The sequence below is a fragment of the Brassica rapa genome, chromosome A06 (genome assembly GCF_000309985.2).
Source record: "Brassica rapa cultivar Chiifu-401-42 chromosome A06, CAAS_Brap_v3.01, whole genome shotgun sequence".
Taxonomy (NCBI): domain Eukaryota; kingdom Viridiplantae; phylum Streptophyta; class Magnoliopsida; order Brassicales; family Brassicaceae; genus Brassica; species Brassica rapa.
The window spans coordinates 5,348,292-5,361,471 of NC_024800.2; the positions used below are offsets into that span (position 1 = coordinate 5,348,292).

The window sequence follows — 13,180 nt, forward strand, 5'->3', positions numbered from 1 at the left end:
TTTTAATAGTTCAAATCAAATTTTAATTATAAATTTTTCTTAATTATAACAAAATCTGTTGAGAAAATTTAGAAAATATCCCCAAAATTTAAATATTTTTATTATAAAATAATGTATTAATATAGTAACAAAAACAAATTCAAAATGTAATCTTCCAAACTCAAATATAGTACTGTAATTTTTCAAAGTTTACTTGACAAAATATAAATTTTGAAAATAAATATTCAAAATTGAAATGATAATATTTCAAATTTTACAAAATATTAAATCACAGATAATAAAGAATAACTTTTTGAAATGCACCACAAAAAAAACAAACTATATATGTTGTAAAAATTAAAGCAACCGAATATTTTGAAAATATAATTAAAAAAAAACTTAATATCATAGCATCCAAAAAATATCTTATATCAATAAAATTTAGTAAAATAATATGATAGATGCTACTATGTATAAAATTTACTAAAATAACAGGTTATAATATTTAAACAATTATTTAAAAAAAATATTTTTTAATTGTTTCATTTAAATAAATTTTCTCTCATCATTAAAATGAGTTAAAAATCGTATACTATATAATATTTTTATACAAAACTAATTTTTTTTAAGATATGTTAAGCTTTTATATCTACAACTTTGTATTATCTTTTATTTATTTTGAAACTCTTGACAATATTTTTTTAAAATGTTTATATACAAAGATATAATATTATATAATAACCTTTAATTCATATACTATTTAAAAATATGTTATTAGAAAACTATGGAATTTTAATAGTTCAAATCAAATTTTAATTATAAATTTTTCTTAATTATAAAAAAATCTGTTGAGAAAATTTAGAAAATATCCCCAAAATTTAAATATTTTTTATTATAAAATAATGTATTAATATAGTAACAAAAACAAATTCAAAATGTAATCTTCCAAACTCAAATATAGTACTGTAATTTTTCAAAGTTTACTTGACAAAATATAAATTTTGAAAATAAATATTCAAACTCGAAATGATAATATTTCAAATTTTACAAAATATTAAATCACAGATAATAAAGAATAACTTTTTGAAATGCACCACAAAAAAAAACTATATATGTTGTAAAAATTAAAGCAACCGAATATTTTGAAAATATAATTAAAAAAAAACTTAATATCATAGCATCCAAAAAATATCTTATATCAATAAAATTTAGTAAAATAATATGATAGATGCTACTATGTATAAAATTTATTAAAATAACAGGCTATAATATTTAAACAATTTTTTTTACTTAAATTCTGTAATATACTAAAATAATATATATTAAAGTATATTTTTTTAAACGGAGCAGGCAAATATAAATTATCTTGAACATATTTATTTTCTATAATATAAATTTTAAATTTTTAAAATGTATTATAACAAAATGTATAAATTAAGGAAAAAAAATATTTTGAAGGAGGTTTTCTATTTGATTATTTCATATTGTTATTTTATTGTATCTAACTCAAAAAATATATTAGTAAGAAATAAACATTAATAACAAAGTAAAATGTATTAAAAATCACTATATATGAATAGTGCTGAATAAAAAATATAAACAATAATATTATAGAGTTACATAATATATAATACTAAAATGAAAATTTTATATTTAAAACATTTGTAATAATATCTAATGCATTTATAAAATGAAAAAATATCCGCACGAACGTGCGGGTTAAAATCTAGTTACGAAATTAAAAAGGGATGTTCTTGAATAATGCATCCAATTGACTTAAGTTTGGTCAACAAGATGTTTTTTCTTTTACATTGTTATGACCGGTAGCTTTGTTGAGATATTAGAATTGGACCAAAATATTTTTAAATAGAGAAGTTTTATAATCTTAATTCTCAAAATATCTCATATTATTTTAAACTGCATTGATAAAATACGAGACTATATTCACTTAACTTTTTTCATTCTCTTAATCTAGTTGGAAAGGTCTCTAACTGTGAAGTGAAAACTTGGATCATCATGTTGTAATTTACAGTTTCCTGCATTTTTTGGGAATCTATCCATGTCCCAAACGCCGATGGCAGGTTCCCAATAGAGACACATGGCTTGTGGTAAAATAAAAATATAGTTTTATATTTGTCTTTCTCTTGGATCCTATATAAACACTAGTTAATCAACATTTATACTTCATCATCACCATTTGCATGATTTGATCTCATAACTCATTTCTGAGAATATTTTTCGTAGCTAAAGGCAAAAATAAGCGATGACCATCACTTCAAGCTTTCTATGTTTGTTTATCCTTCTTTTGTTTTGCCTCTCGTGTGGATATTCCCTTCATGGTTTATCTCTCTCTATTTTACTTCCTTTTTCTCTGATAAACAATTCATATTTTGAATGTCATGAATATTCGAGTTAACCCATAGTTTATGACCTTTACGTAATAATGACTTGCATTATGAGAATGACAATCGAATGATTATTTATTTCCATTTTGCATGAAAGATAATGCATGCATGATTTTATATATTTGTCTTAACCAGAACGTATCTAATATATGTGTCATATTTTGTTTCATCAGGAGATAAGAATGAAAAGTCAAGTGTTAACTTTGTTTCAAATGCAAAGGTATAGTATTCACGTTCCAAATGTTTACTTCTATGTTTTCTTTGAGTAATGAATAATAGTATAATACATAAGAACTACTCAAATATAATGGCCTCTCTTGTAGTTCATATTTGTTAATTAGTCAAGATTTAGCTAGGTTGAATCTACTCATAAACATGTACTCCAGTAGTAGTATACTTTATATGAAAACTAAGAATATGTTGAATGGTGAAGCATGTTGATGGTTATGATGCAATGAAGAAGGCGCAAGTACAAAGAAGAAGTGGAGAAGAGTTTAGCAAGGAGACGACAAAGATGAAGATGAATCCGAAGAAGCCAATAGAGAAGGAAACAGGTGTTGAGGAAGAGGATGATCTCGTTGCCTACACTGCTGATTACTGGAAACCAAGGCACCATCCTCCCAAGAACAACTGACGAGATTTATCTTATATTTATATAAAAGACCCAACAAAATGATCCTCCCTATTAAATATTAATCAAATATCAGTATAAGATATTTATTATACATACATATAAATGGGTAATTTGTAATTTTGTGAGCTTTGTGTTTGTAATATCGTTATATTTATTATATATATAGAAATGTGGTATATGTATAACCAAGTGGTGTTATCTCAATGGTTTCATTTTGTCATTGGTGGATGTTGTCACAAACACACATAAAACTTGCTTGTAGTAAAGAAAACGATTGAATATTTGCAGAGTTTGTTTGTGATTTATCACCAAGTTTTGTTGTAATCTTTTCTTCGATACATTGTATATAATAGACTTCTTACATCAAAAAATCGTCTGAGAAAAAAAAATGATGGGGATTGGTAAAAATGAATCAAACATTGACAAGATATGTTCTTACACCAAGAACAACAACCTTACAAGATGTCACAGTCAAGAACAGGCTCAGACTCTTGAGTCCCATCCCAAAAAACTGAAGTAATTAAAATAGACCTAACACACATGAAGCTTGATTAGTTATATACCCTTTTCCCCATTTGAACCCATTCACCAACACTCTAGTGTAAAATTCCAGCATGCTATAGTCACACTGCAGATTTGGTAAAGAAACAGGGAAAGCTCAAGAACCACTGAGTTTACCTTCAGAAGAACTTGAACAAGACAAAACGGCTTTAGACTCGAGAAGCAAAACCACCAATGACGCTTTGTGTTTGTTGAGGGAACCCCAAAGCTGCTTTGCACGGTGCTTTATCAACAGTACAATACATAAGTGACCTGTTCCAAACAAAACCAGAAAGCCACATAGTATTAATTTCAAGGGTAAAGAATCAATCATTCGACGACAAATGGACAACAAAGAGGAAGTATCTATAAGAACACTAAAACCAATGATCAAGAAACATCACTGACAGCGATCCATTGAAGAAGCTAATGTTGATACAATTGGCCCCCGATGGTACCATCCGGTAGCTAAGATTAATCTGTTAACAAAGTATCAGTTAATTAGCAAAGCAACTTGTTTAGTTTATTATTTCACAATAACAGTAAAAAACTAATGAAAGTTACCTCTTCATGTGACAGTTTCTATACTGAAAGTGTGCCTCCTCCAGCTAGCACATAAGATGAGACCATAGCTTTTCAAGGCAACAAACCTGCTTTAATTGTCCAACCAAGCACATCTGATGACTTGATCATCACTCTGCAGATGTCTAAATCAGGCGAAACACCCCTGGATAACATTAGACAGAAGAAGAACTTAGCCTCCTTTGCCAATTCTCTCCTACACAGACGATTGATCACCGCACTGTAATCCCTGACAGAAACATCAAATCCTCTATCTAGCACCTGAAGAAACAACTTCACCGCCATTTCAGGATCACCTTTTACACAATGCGCCTTGATCACTGTGGTATAAGCAAATTTCGATAAACTAACATCCCTCTCCCGAAGCGAACAGAGAAACCTCTCAGCATCCTTTAAGTAACCGTAGAAACAAAGGCCGTTGATTAGAATGTCATAAGTGGCAGGCGTAGGCTCAAGGTTTCGAGATTTCATTTCTTCAAACAACTCAAACGCTCTGAACAAATCTTTAGCCCTGCATAGATGCTGAATAACAGTATTGTAAGTGATCTGATCTGGAGTTACACCTTCAGAAGCCATGTCCCGCAGTACCTGGTTGTATTTCTCGAGTTTCCGCCCTATGCAAAGTCCTTTGATGATCACAGAGTATGTGAAGTTGGTCGGTGAGATCCCATTCGCTTTCATCTCACGGCGCAACTCGTCTACCTTTTCAGTATCTCCACAGTTAGCATATGCATTCATCAGAGTTGTGTAACTCACAACGCTTGGAACCAATTTATACAACTTGATGACATCCAAGACCTTTCTAGCCTCAGCTATGTTCTGAGTCTTGCAATAACCGTGAATCAAAGAATTGAAAGTTGCAACATTAGGAGTTATCCCACTCTCAATCACTCCCCTGAATAGCTCTAACGCCTCCTCAATGCAACCAGACTTTGCATACCCATCAATAACGATATTGTACAGGATGATATCAAGTGTACAGCCGGTTGAGATCAGAGAGTTAAGAAGCGCTCTTGCCTCAAGCAGCATCCCTTTCCGACATAAACCAAGCAACATAGCACCATGCGTCCTAGAATTCGGAAGGATTCTTTTGGAACACATCTCGTCGTAAAGCCAAATAGCCAAATCAAGCTCTCCTAATCTACACAAGCCATGAATCACAATAGAATACGCCACGATATCAGGTCTAACCCCATTGGCTTTCATTCTATAGAACAAGGAGAAAGCTTCTTCGATCCGTCCTGTTTTACATAAACCGCTGAGCATCACACTGCAAGGGATGACACTGTTCAACTCAAACCCTCTCGACAACATATCCTTCAGCAGTCTCAAGCCCTTGTCAATGTTCCCTAACTGGCAATGACCGCATAGTAATATGGTGTATGTAATAACATCAGGAGTCAAACCTTTATCAAGCATCTGTTGAATGACCTCCCAAACCCATTTGATCATACCGAGGAGATGAAAACCTTTCGCGAGAATATTGTATGTCACAGTATCAGGCTCCACTCCGTGCTTACTCATATCACCAGCCAGTTCCAAAGCTTCTCCGATGGAGCCAGCTAGACAGAGTCCGTTGATGAGTATGTTGTGGCTATGTACACTAGGAACCAATCCGCATTTCAAAACTGTACAGAGAAACGACTTGGCTGTATCTACAAAACCTAATTTACAGTAAGCTGACATTATACTATTGAAAGAAACTACAGAGGGACCAGTATCTTTCCACTCGGAATCCCTGAGGAACGAAACTGCGTCTTCTAGCTTTTGTTGGCGACACAATCCATCTACAACTGTTGAGTACGTGTGCTCGTTTTTAGACTCGATGGCCTTATACACATCCCACATCTCATCTGTTTCTCTGAAGTTATATAAAATTGAGTTGTATGCTTGTGTAGACACGCTCAAGTTCAGATCCCTCATCTTCTCCAGGATGTAAAGTGAATCATCAACCATTTTGGATCTCGATGAGAGAAACAGTAACATATCCCAAACTACATTCGTAGATTCCCACTTCCTGAAGCTAGTAGAGAGAAGCTCACAAAGCGAAAATGCTGAACCAGAGCCTAAAAGAAAAGCAGCAATAAGTCATATTCACTCTAAAGTTTCCTCTTTTATCTATTAATCCGCACCTATATAAGACAAAGCTCTAAGCTTTAAGTGAAAGCGAATCAGATAAGAGAGAAGACTTGCCTTCTTCTTGGAGCAGCTGTTCCACAACCACTTGAAGCTCTTTGAAACGTCTTTGACCAGCTAAGATATGAGAAACCAACAACGAAGAAAGCCTCGAGTGGCGAAACCCATAAACATCTTTCAGCTCTTTGAAAAACCAAACCGAAAGATCCGAACTTTCACCCATCAATTCACACATGATCTCTTCCACGTGGACCTGCTTCAACTCCGAAGCCAAGCTTCGAAATTGACGCCCGTGGAGATACTCACGGAACCCGATCTTCTTCATCCCGAAGAGAATCTCTCGACGGAAGTAATCTCCCTGATCGGATGCGAAATTGGCTGCGGAAAGCGGCTCGTCGTCGAGTTTCGCGACGGAGGAGGAGGATAGTTTAGTGGAGACGAGGGAAGAGAAAGGAGAGAGGACACGGGACAATTTGCTTGGATTGAATGCAATCCATCTGCAGATCATGGAATTTGGGAATTAGGGTTTGCCAATTCGGGATCGTTTCCAGAGAAAATTTAGAGAATTGAGAGTCGCCGGAGAGAAAATTTTGTTTTCCCGGAAAGTTTGGGAGGGCAGAGACGGAGAAGACGACAAGGGTTTTACGATTTTTTGGGTTTATGATTTAAAACCTAATTCCGGTTTTTAACTAACCGGATCTATTATCCGTTCCGGTTCTATTTCTAGACCGGTTTAAAAATCATTGGTACGGTACTGTCCGTCTACACGGATAGTTATTATATACACATCAATTTTACCCCTCTGTTTACATGCAATAACATCCATTTAACTAATTTAGACAAACTAAACATATACGTACAGAGAGTCAGAGAGATGAGCCTTCTTTGTCTGAAATAGGCGAAACGTTGATGTCTCTTTAAAATCAACATGCAGCAGCAAAGAGTAGAAGCTAAGAATAATCCTCTTTTACAATTATTTAATTTTACTTTATTTGATTAATCTCTTTTTGTTTCATCACTAAAAGATTTGGCGAGTGCGAACTAGACTAATGTGGTTTTTAAACAGCTTCTTATTCCAGGATTAGCAGTTTTTCATCACAAAATTAACAGTTACAGGAAGTTATATTTGTTATACATTTATCAATTAGTGGTTCAAATCAAATACAGAAAGAGAACTCCAACAAATTAAATATTAAAAGTGGATGAATTTCAAAAGGTATGAAGATGGATCATTTCACCAGCTTGGTTGTCTGTCACCTTTCTTGATACATGCATTAGATCTAAAACACCTTAAATATATATATTGCAAAATCGTGGTATGTCTTTTTCAACTTAAATAAATTTCATTACCAAGAGATACATGAAACTGCCGTTCCTTTATACACTAGTGGAGGAAATATTCAAATATGGTAAAATTTCACAAACATGAAATCCACATTTCACCAACTTAGGTGTAGTTACTTCTATCTAGCTATTGTAGTAGCTTTTGATCTCCATTTTTTGGTGCATTGCTCTCCTATAAGTACCTGTGATCATCTTTTGTTTTTATTTACTCTAGAACCAAAGATGTACAAAGCAAGCCCTAATAGAAGAGCCATCTTGGAGAAAAGTAAGAGTGTAAGAGAAAAGGAGACTAAGCAAACCTCAAATTTCTTTGCCAAACACTTAAAGAGGATATATCCGATTACGCTACAACGTAGTACTTCTTCTTCTTTCTCACTCTCTTCCATATCTCTATCACTCTCTCAAAACTCCACCGATTCCTCTGCCACGGATTCAACTTCCACGTTAGAGCAAAGGATCTCTCTAGCACTCGGTTTAATATCATCTCCTCGTAGAAGAGAAACATTTGTTCCTAAACCTATTCCGCGACAACAAGAACAACGTCTACATGAGGATTTCAATAGTGATGAACCAAGGAGGTGTAATTGGATCACCAAGAAAAGTGGTAAGATCATTGAGAAATGTCCTAAACTAAAACCATATATGTATAGTATCTTATATCTATATACAAGTTAATTAGAGAATCATTAATGTGATTAAACTAAAGCAGTTCCGTTATGATCATATGATAAGTTAAATATAACGAGGGTTTTTTGTTGTTTCTTTGTAGATGAAGTCTACGTAACGTTTCATGATCAGCAATGGGGAGTCCCTGTCTATGATGATAAGTATGATTATAGCTTCCACAATTGTATACCATGCTTATAGTTCATTTGTTTAAGAAAAAATAATATTATTTTTGTTGAATGGTGATTAATCATTAAACCAGCTTGCTTTTTGAGTACCTTGCCATGTCGGGAATGTTAATGGACTATAACTGGACTGAGATTTTAAAACGCAAAGAACTCTTTAGGTGACATCTCTAACCACTGTTCATAAATTGCTATATTATACCTGTAGATAATTATTTTTTGGATGTTTATGAAACTTTGTGAAAGTAGAGAATCATTTTGTGAGTTTGACCCAAATCTGGTGGCCAATATGGGAGAGAAAGAGATCACAGAGATTGCATCAAACAAAGCAATAATGCTACAAGAGACTAGAGTCAGGTGTATAGTTGACAATGCCAGATGCATAACCAAGGCAAGTTCCAACATTTTCTTCCCGATTTTCTTGCGAAGCACCTCTACAATCTCCTGTATAAAGTTCTGTTACAACTTTGTTTTATATTATAATATCAAAGAAAACTTTATTTTGCAGGTGGTCAAGGAGTTTGGATCATTTAGCAGCTACATGTGGGGGTTTATGGATTACAAACCGATTATTAACAGATTCAAATATTCAAGAAATGTACCACTGAGATCTCCCAAGGCTGAGATAATTAGCAAAGATATGATCAAACGAGGGTTTCGATTCGTCGGTCCCGTTATCGTACATTCTTTCATGCAAGCGGCAGGGTTAACAATTGATCACCTCGTTGATTGTTTTAGACATGGTGATTGTGTGAGCCTCGCTGAGAGGCCATGGAGGCATATATGATATTGGGACTGAGGCTAATCAAGTTTCGGTTCATTTTGGGTTAAAACATATATTCGAGCTTTTGACTTTTTTCTTTGGTTTAATAAAAATATTTGAAATCAAACTGCTTGTTATTTCAAGGTTTTTGATCCCTTATCAAACTTATATAGTATGGTTTTCTTTGGATTTGACTCTTATATCGAAATGTATGGATCTGCCTTTTTCAGCAAAAACATATTATAACTACATTGCTTATATACGTATTTAACCGAACTTTCATTTTCAGTTCAGGTTGGCTTTTGACTACAGTGTGTTTACATGTAAAAATAAAACTGAAAGTTGTACTTTATGTTGAAGTCTTTTTCGATGGGGTACGATTATCGTTGAATACAGCTGAATAGGGCATTAATTTATTTTAAGTTTGTTTTTAAGACCATCTCCAAGAGAACTCTATTTTTCCTCTATAATTTACACATAAATAGAGTAACTCTATTATAGTGTAACTTTTGTTCCAATAGAGTAATTCTATTATAGAATAAAATATAGAGAAATGTCATTTTTTCACTCCAAATCCTCTATATATTAATTGAGGAACATTTGAAAAGATGTAACCTCAATTTTGTATTAATTAAAAGAGGCCCCAATGCATAGGTGGCACTCAATTAGGTAGTCAATTACATTCAATTGAAAAATAAGTAGGTCCACATTCGATTTTTATATGTTGTTAAATACATAAGTTGGTCAAACTATATGATATAATGATATGATATGCTATTTTCTTTCCTTAAATAAAACTTACGGAATTACCATAAATGACTAATATATATATGACAATTAATGATTTTAATAATAAAGATTTGATAACAATTTATATCTCCTCCATCATTTTTTGTTTAATTTTATATTATTAAAATAAATTAAACAATCAAATTTGCTATAAAAATAAAATTTAGATTTTTTCGTATATGTTATATTTTGAATTTTTAAAAACGACAATAAATGACTAAAACTATTAAAATTATTATGTTAAAAATTAATGATCAATGGTTTAACATTTTATTATAAGAAGATACACATGATTTTAAAACCATATGAGTAAAAAATATCATTTAATAATAAAATAAATATATATATATATAGATTAAACACTATATACCATAAGATTACATAAATATTTTAATATTAAAACTTTCAATGAATTTTCAAGAACATTTATAAATTATAAACTTATTAAAGATTTCAGATTGAAAATTTTGTTATCGATGATTTAAATATTTTGTTATAAAACGATATGAATGTTCATAGAACCGTATGATTATAAATTCTTATTTAATAAATAACTATACAAAATATACTATTTTTAGAAAAATATGTTAGTCCATCTTAACTTATATTACACTTTTTATAAAACTAACTATCGAATTGATAAATAACGTACCAAAAAATGTTTTGCACTTTCCTTAAATAAAAGCTACGAAATTACCTAATCTGATTAACGTATATGTGAAAAATAATTATTATGAATAATAAATATTTGATAACAATTTTTGTACCTTAGTTCTTTTTTTTAAAATTTTATAGTATTAAAAGATATTTAAAAATCACATTAAATATATAATAAAAAAATTTATATTTTTTCTTATATGTTATATTTTGAATTTTTCAAAACGTCTATAAATTATTAGAAATTTGAAGATCTCCACTCTGAAAATTTTGTGATCAATAGATTATTTTTTTGTCATAATAAGTTATAAATGATCATAAATTTGTATTAATATGAACTTTTATTTAATATTATAAGAAGATACACATGATTTTAAAACACATACATATATATAGATTATACTATATACCATAAGATTACATAAATATTTTAATATTAAAACTTTCAATGAATTTTCAAAAACATTTATAAATTATAAACTTATTAAAGATTTCACATTGAAAATTTTGTTATCGATGATTTAAATATTCAGTTATAAAATGATATGAATGATCATAGAACTGTATGATTATATATCCTCATTTAATAAATGACTATATAAAATATACTATTCTTAGAAAAATAGGTTGGACCATCTTAACTTACATTATATTTTTTATTAAACTAACTATCGAATTGATAAATAATCTACCAAATTTTTTTTTGCACTTTCCTTAATTAGAAGCTACGAAATTACCTAATATGATTCACGCATATATGAAAATTAATTATTATGAATAATAAATATTTGATAACAATTTGGTATCCTAGTTTTTTTTAATTTTATATTATTGAAAGATATTAAAAAATCACATTAAATATATAATAAAAACATTTATATTTTTTCTTATATGTTATATTTTGAATTTTTCAAAACATCTATATATTATTAGAAATTTGAATGTTTCCACTCTGAAAATTTTGTGATCAATATTATTTTTTGGTATAATAAGTTACAAATGATCATAAAATATAACGCATATGAATTTTTATTTAATAAATATTCAAACTAAATAATATATATATATATATATATATATATAAATACTAATGATTTAAAGCAACAAGATTGGCTGATCAATTTAGTCGTCCAGTTGAAATCTTTCAAAAGTATGTGAATGACTAAAGTCAAAGTAAATATGGATTTAGAGTAGTAGTTATATTTTACTAACCGAAATACCGAAAAAAACGAACCGAACCGAAACCAACCCGATATTCGGATTGAACACCCCTAATCCAAATGAAGCCAAACTATTGTTTCATTTTCCAAAATATAATAAAAATAATAACTTAATCCCGCGCAAGGCGCGGGTCTTATCCTAATATAAAGTAAAACTAGATTTTGACCCGTGCAACCGCACGGGTGTTTGTTTTCACTTTTTTATACATAAATTATTGTTTTAGAACATAAGTGGTATATATTTTTAATGTTAATTATATACTTAAATATTTATATAACTATTTCAAATACAATAATTTTATAATTTACATGTTATAATTAATTAATTGTTTAAACCTTATGTATTTGCCACTTCTTATTATATATTTATCTTATTGTATTTGCATTTAGTTATTAAGTAAATTAATATATTCATGAGAAAGTATATTTAAAAAATATTTTGTATTTAATTTAAGCTAAATTCTGACCCGTATTTCAAAACTGAATTTCTTTTTACCAATATTTTTATGCTTATTCATTTTAGATAATTTATTATTGTATATATAAAAGTGTAAGATATGTTAATTTTTAGACATGTATTATATAGTTTGTTAATTTTAAGCCGTTCTATCATCATATTATATTTTAAATAAATAGTTTATATTTATGAAAATAAAATTTATAAATTTATCAATTGAATATAATTTATCATATTTATTTTAGTATAATAATTATATTTTAACATGATCATGACTATAAAAGTAGATAAAATAGGATATAATTTATTTATTTTCATTTCTAAACGATGACTTAAAATACATTAAGTTATTGTTTAAATATTTTTACACAGATTTATTAGAATTTTTAAAATATAATATATAAATATATATTATATTTAAAATGAAAATATATTATGATTAAAGTAGTTACAAAGATTTTATATTATTAACTTTAAAGAAATACATGTTAATTTTTATACATGTATTATATAGTTTGATAATGTTAACCCATCTTACCAGCATATTAGATTTTATTTTTGAACATAAATATTTTATAATTACGAAAATAAAATATATAAATATATAAATTTAATACAATTTTATTATATTTAGCTCAATATAATAATTTTATTTAGCTCAATATAATAATTTTATTTTAATATGATTGATTATGATAATATAATAAATAAAATATTATAGATTTTTTTATTTTTCATTTTATATAACTGAATATATTAATGTATAATAATATTTTAAACTAATTTCGAAATTAATGAAAATATTTAAATATAATTTCGAAAA

The 13,180-nt window shown here is 29.3% G+C and overlaps 3 protein-coding genes across 5 annotated transcripts; 2 read left to right on the forward strand and 1 right to left on the reverse strand.

Annotated features, from left to right (window-relative positions):
- Nucleotides 1-1,514: 1,514 nt before the first annotated feature.
- On the forward strand, nucleotides 1,515-3,925 carry LOC103848891 (root meristem growth factor 2). Its single transcript, XM_009125716.2, has 3 exons — nucleotides 1,515-2,318; nucleotides 2,558-2,604; nucleotides 2,818-3,925. The coding sequence occupies exons 1-3, from the start codon at nucleotides 2,243-2,245 to the stop codon at nucleotides 3,016-3,018; spliced, it is 324 nt and encodes a 107-aa protein (XP_009123964.1). The 5' UTR covers nucleotides 1,515-2,242; the 3' UTR covers nucleotides 3,019-3,925.
- Nucleotides 3,332-7,562, reverse strand: LOC103848890 (putative pentatricopeptide repeat-containing protein At1g13630). 3 transcript variants are annotated; one of them, XM_009125714.3, is made up of 5 exons: nucleotides 6,334-6,784; nucleotides 4,123-6,206; nucleotides 3,967-4,037; nucleotides 3,697-3,831; nucleotides 3,332-3,549 (listed from the first exon to the last, which is right to left on the reverse strand). In XM_009125714.3, exons 1-2 carry the CDS (start codon nucleotides 6,782-6,784, stop codon nucleotides 4,195-4,197), a joined length of 2,463 nt encoding a protein of 820 aa, XP_009123962.1. In that variant the 3' UTR covers nucleotides 3,332-3,549; nucleotides 3,697-3,831; nucleotides 3,967-4,037; nucleotides 4,123-4,194. The 3 variants fall into 3 exon arrangements, with proteins under 3 accessions (XP_009123962.1, XP_009123963.1, XP_033129051.1); XM_009125715.3 differs by having other exon boundaries at nucleotides 3,417-3,831; nucleotides 4,123-4,662; nucleotides 4,729-6,206; nucleotides 6,334-7,562; XM_033273160.1 differs by having other exon boundaries at nucleotides 3,417-4,037.
- Nucleotides 7,563-7,808: 246 nt separating this feature from the next.
- LOC103848889 (probable GMP synthase [glutamine-hydrolyzing]) lies at nucleotides 7,809-9,629 on the forward strand. The gene is made up of 5 exons (XM_009125712.3): nucleotides 7,809-8,224; nucleotides 8,390-8,447; nucleotides 8,549-8,632; nucleotides 8,721-8,862; nucleotides 8,980-9,629. The coding sequence occupies exons 1-5, from the start codon at nucleotides 7,843-7,845 to the stop codon at nucleotides 9,256-9,258; spliced, it is 945 nt and encodes a 314-aa protein (XP_009123960.1). The 5' UTR covers nucleotides 7,809-7,842; the 3' UTR covers nucleotides 9,259-9,629.
- Nucleotides 9,630-13,180: the final 3,551 nt, after the last annotated feature.

Excerpts from the sequence above, each read along its gene's own strand:
- LOC103848891 (XM_009125716.2), top strand. The coding sequence starts at position 2,243 with ATGACCATCACTTCAAGCTTTCTATGTTTGTTTATCCTTCTTTTGTTT. Across the intron at positions 2,319-2,557 it reads GTGTGGATATTCCCTTCATG|GAGATAAGAATGAAAAGTCA; the intron begins GTTTATCTCTCT and ends TTGTTTCATCAG. Across the intron at positions 2,605-2,817 it reads ACTTTGTTTCAAATGCAAAG|CATGTTGATGGTTATGATGC; the intron begins GTATAGTATTCA and ends TGAATGGTGAAG.
- LOC103848890 (XM_009125714.3), bottom strand. The coding sequence starts at position 6,784 with ATGATCTGCAGATGGATTGCATTCAATCCAAGCAAATTGTCCCGTGTC. Across the intron at positions 6,207-6,333 it reads ACAGCTGCTCCAAGAAGAAG|GCTCTGGTTCAGCATTTTCG; the intron begins GCAAGTCTTCTC and ends CTTTTCTTTTAG.
- LOC103848889 (XM_009125712.3), top strand. The coding sequence starts at position 7,843 with ATGTACAAAGCAAGCCCTAATAGAAGAGCCATCTTGGAGAAAAGTAAG. Across the intron at positions 8,225-8,389 it reads TTGGATCACCAAGAAAAGTG|ATGAAGTCTACGTAACGTTT; the intron begins GTAAGATCATTG and ends GTTTCTTTGTAG. Across the intron at positions 8,863-8,979 it reads ATGCCAGATGCATAACCAAG|GTGGTCAAGGAGTTTGGATC; the intron begins GCAAGTTCCAAC and ends TTTATTTTGCAG.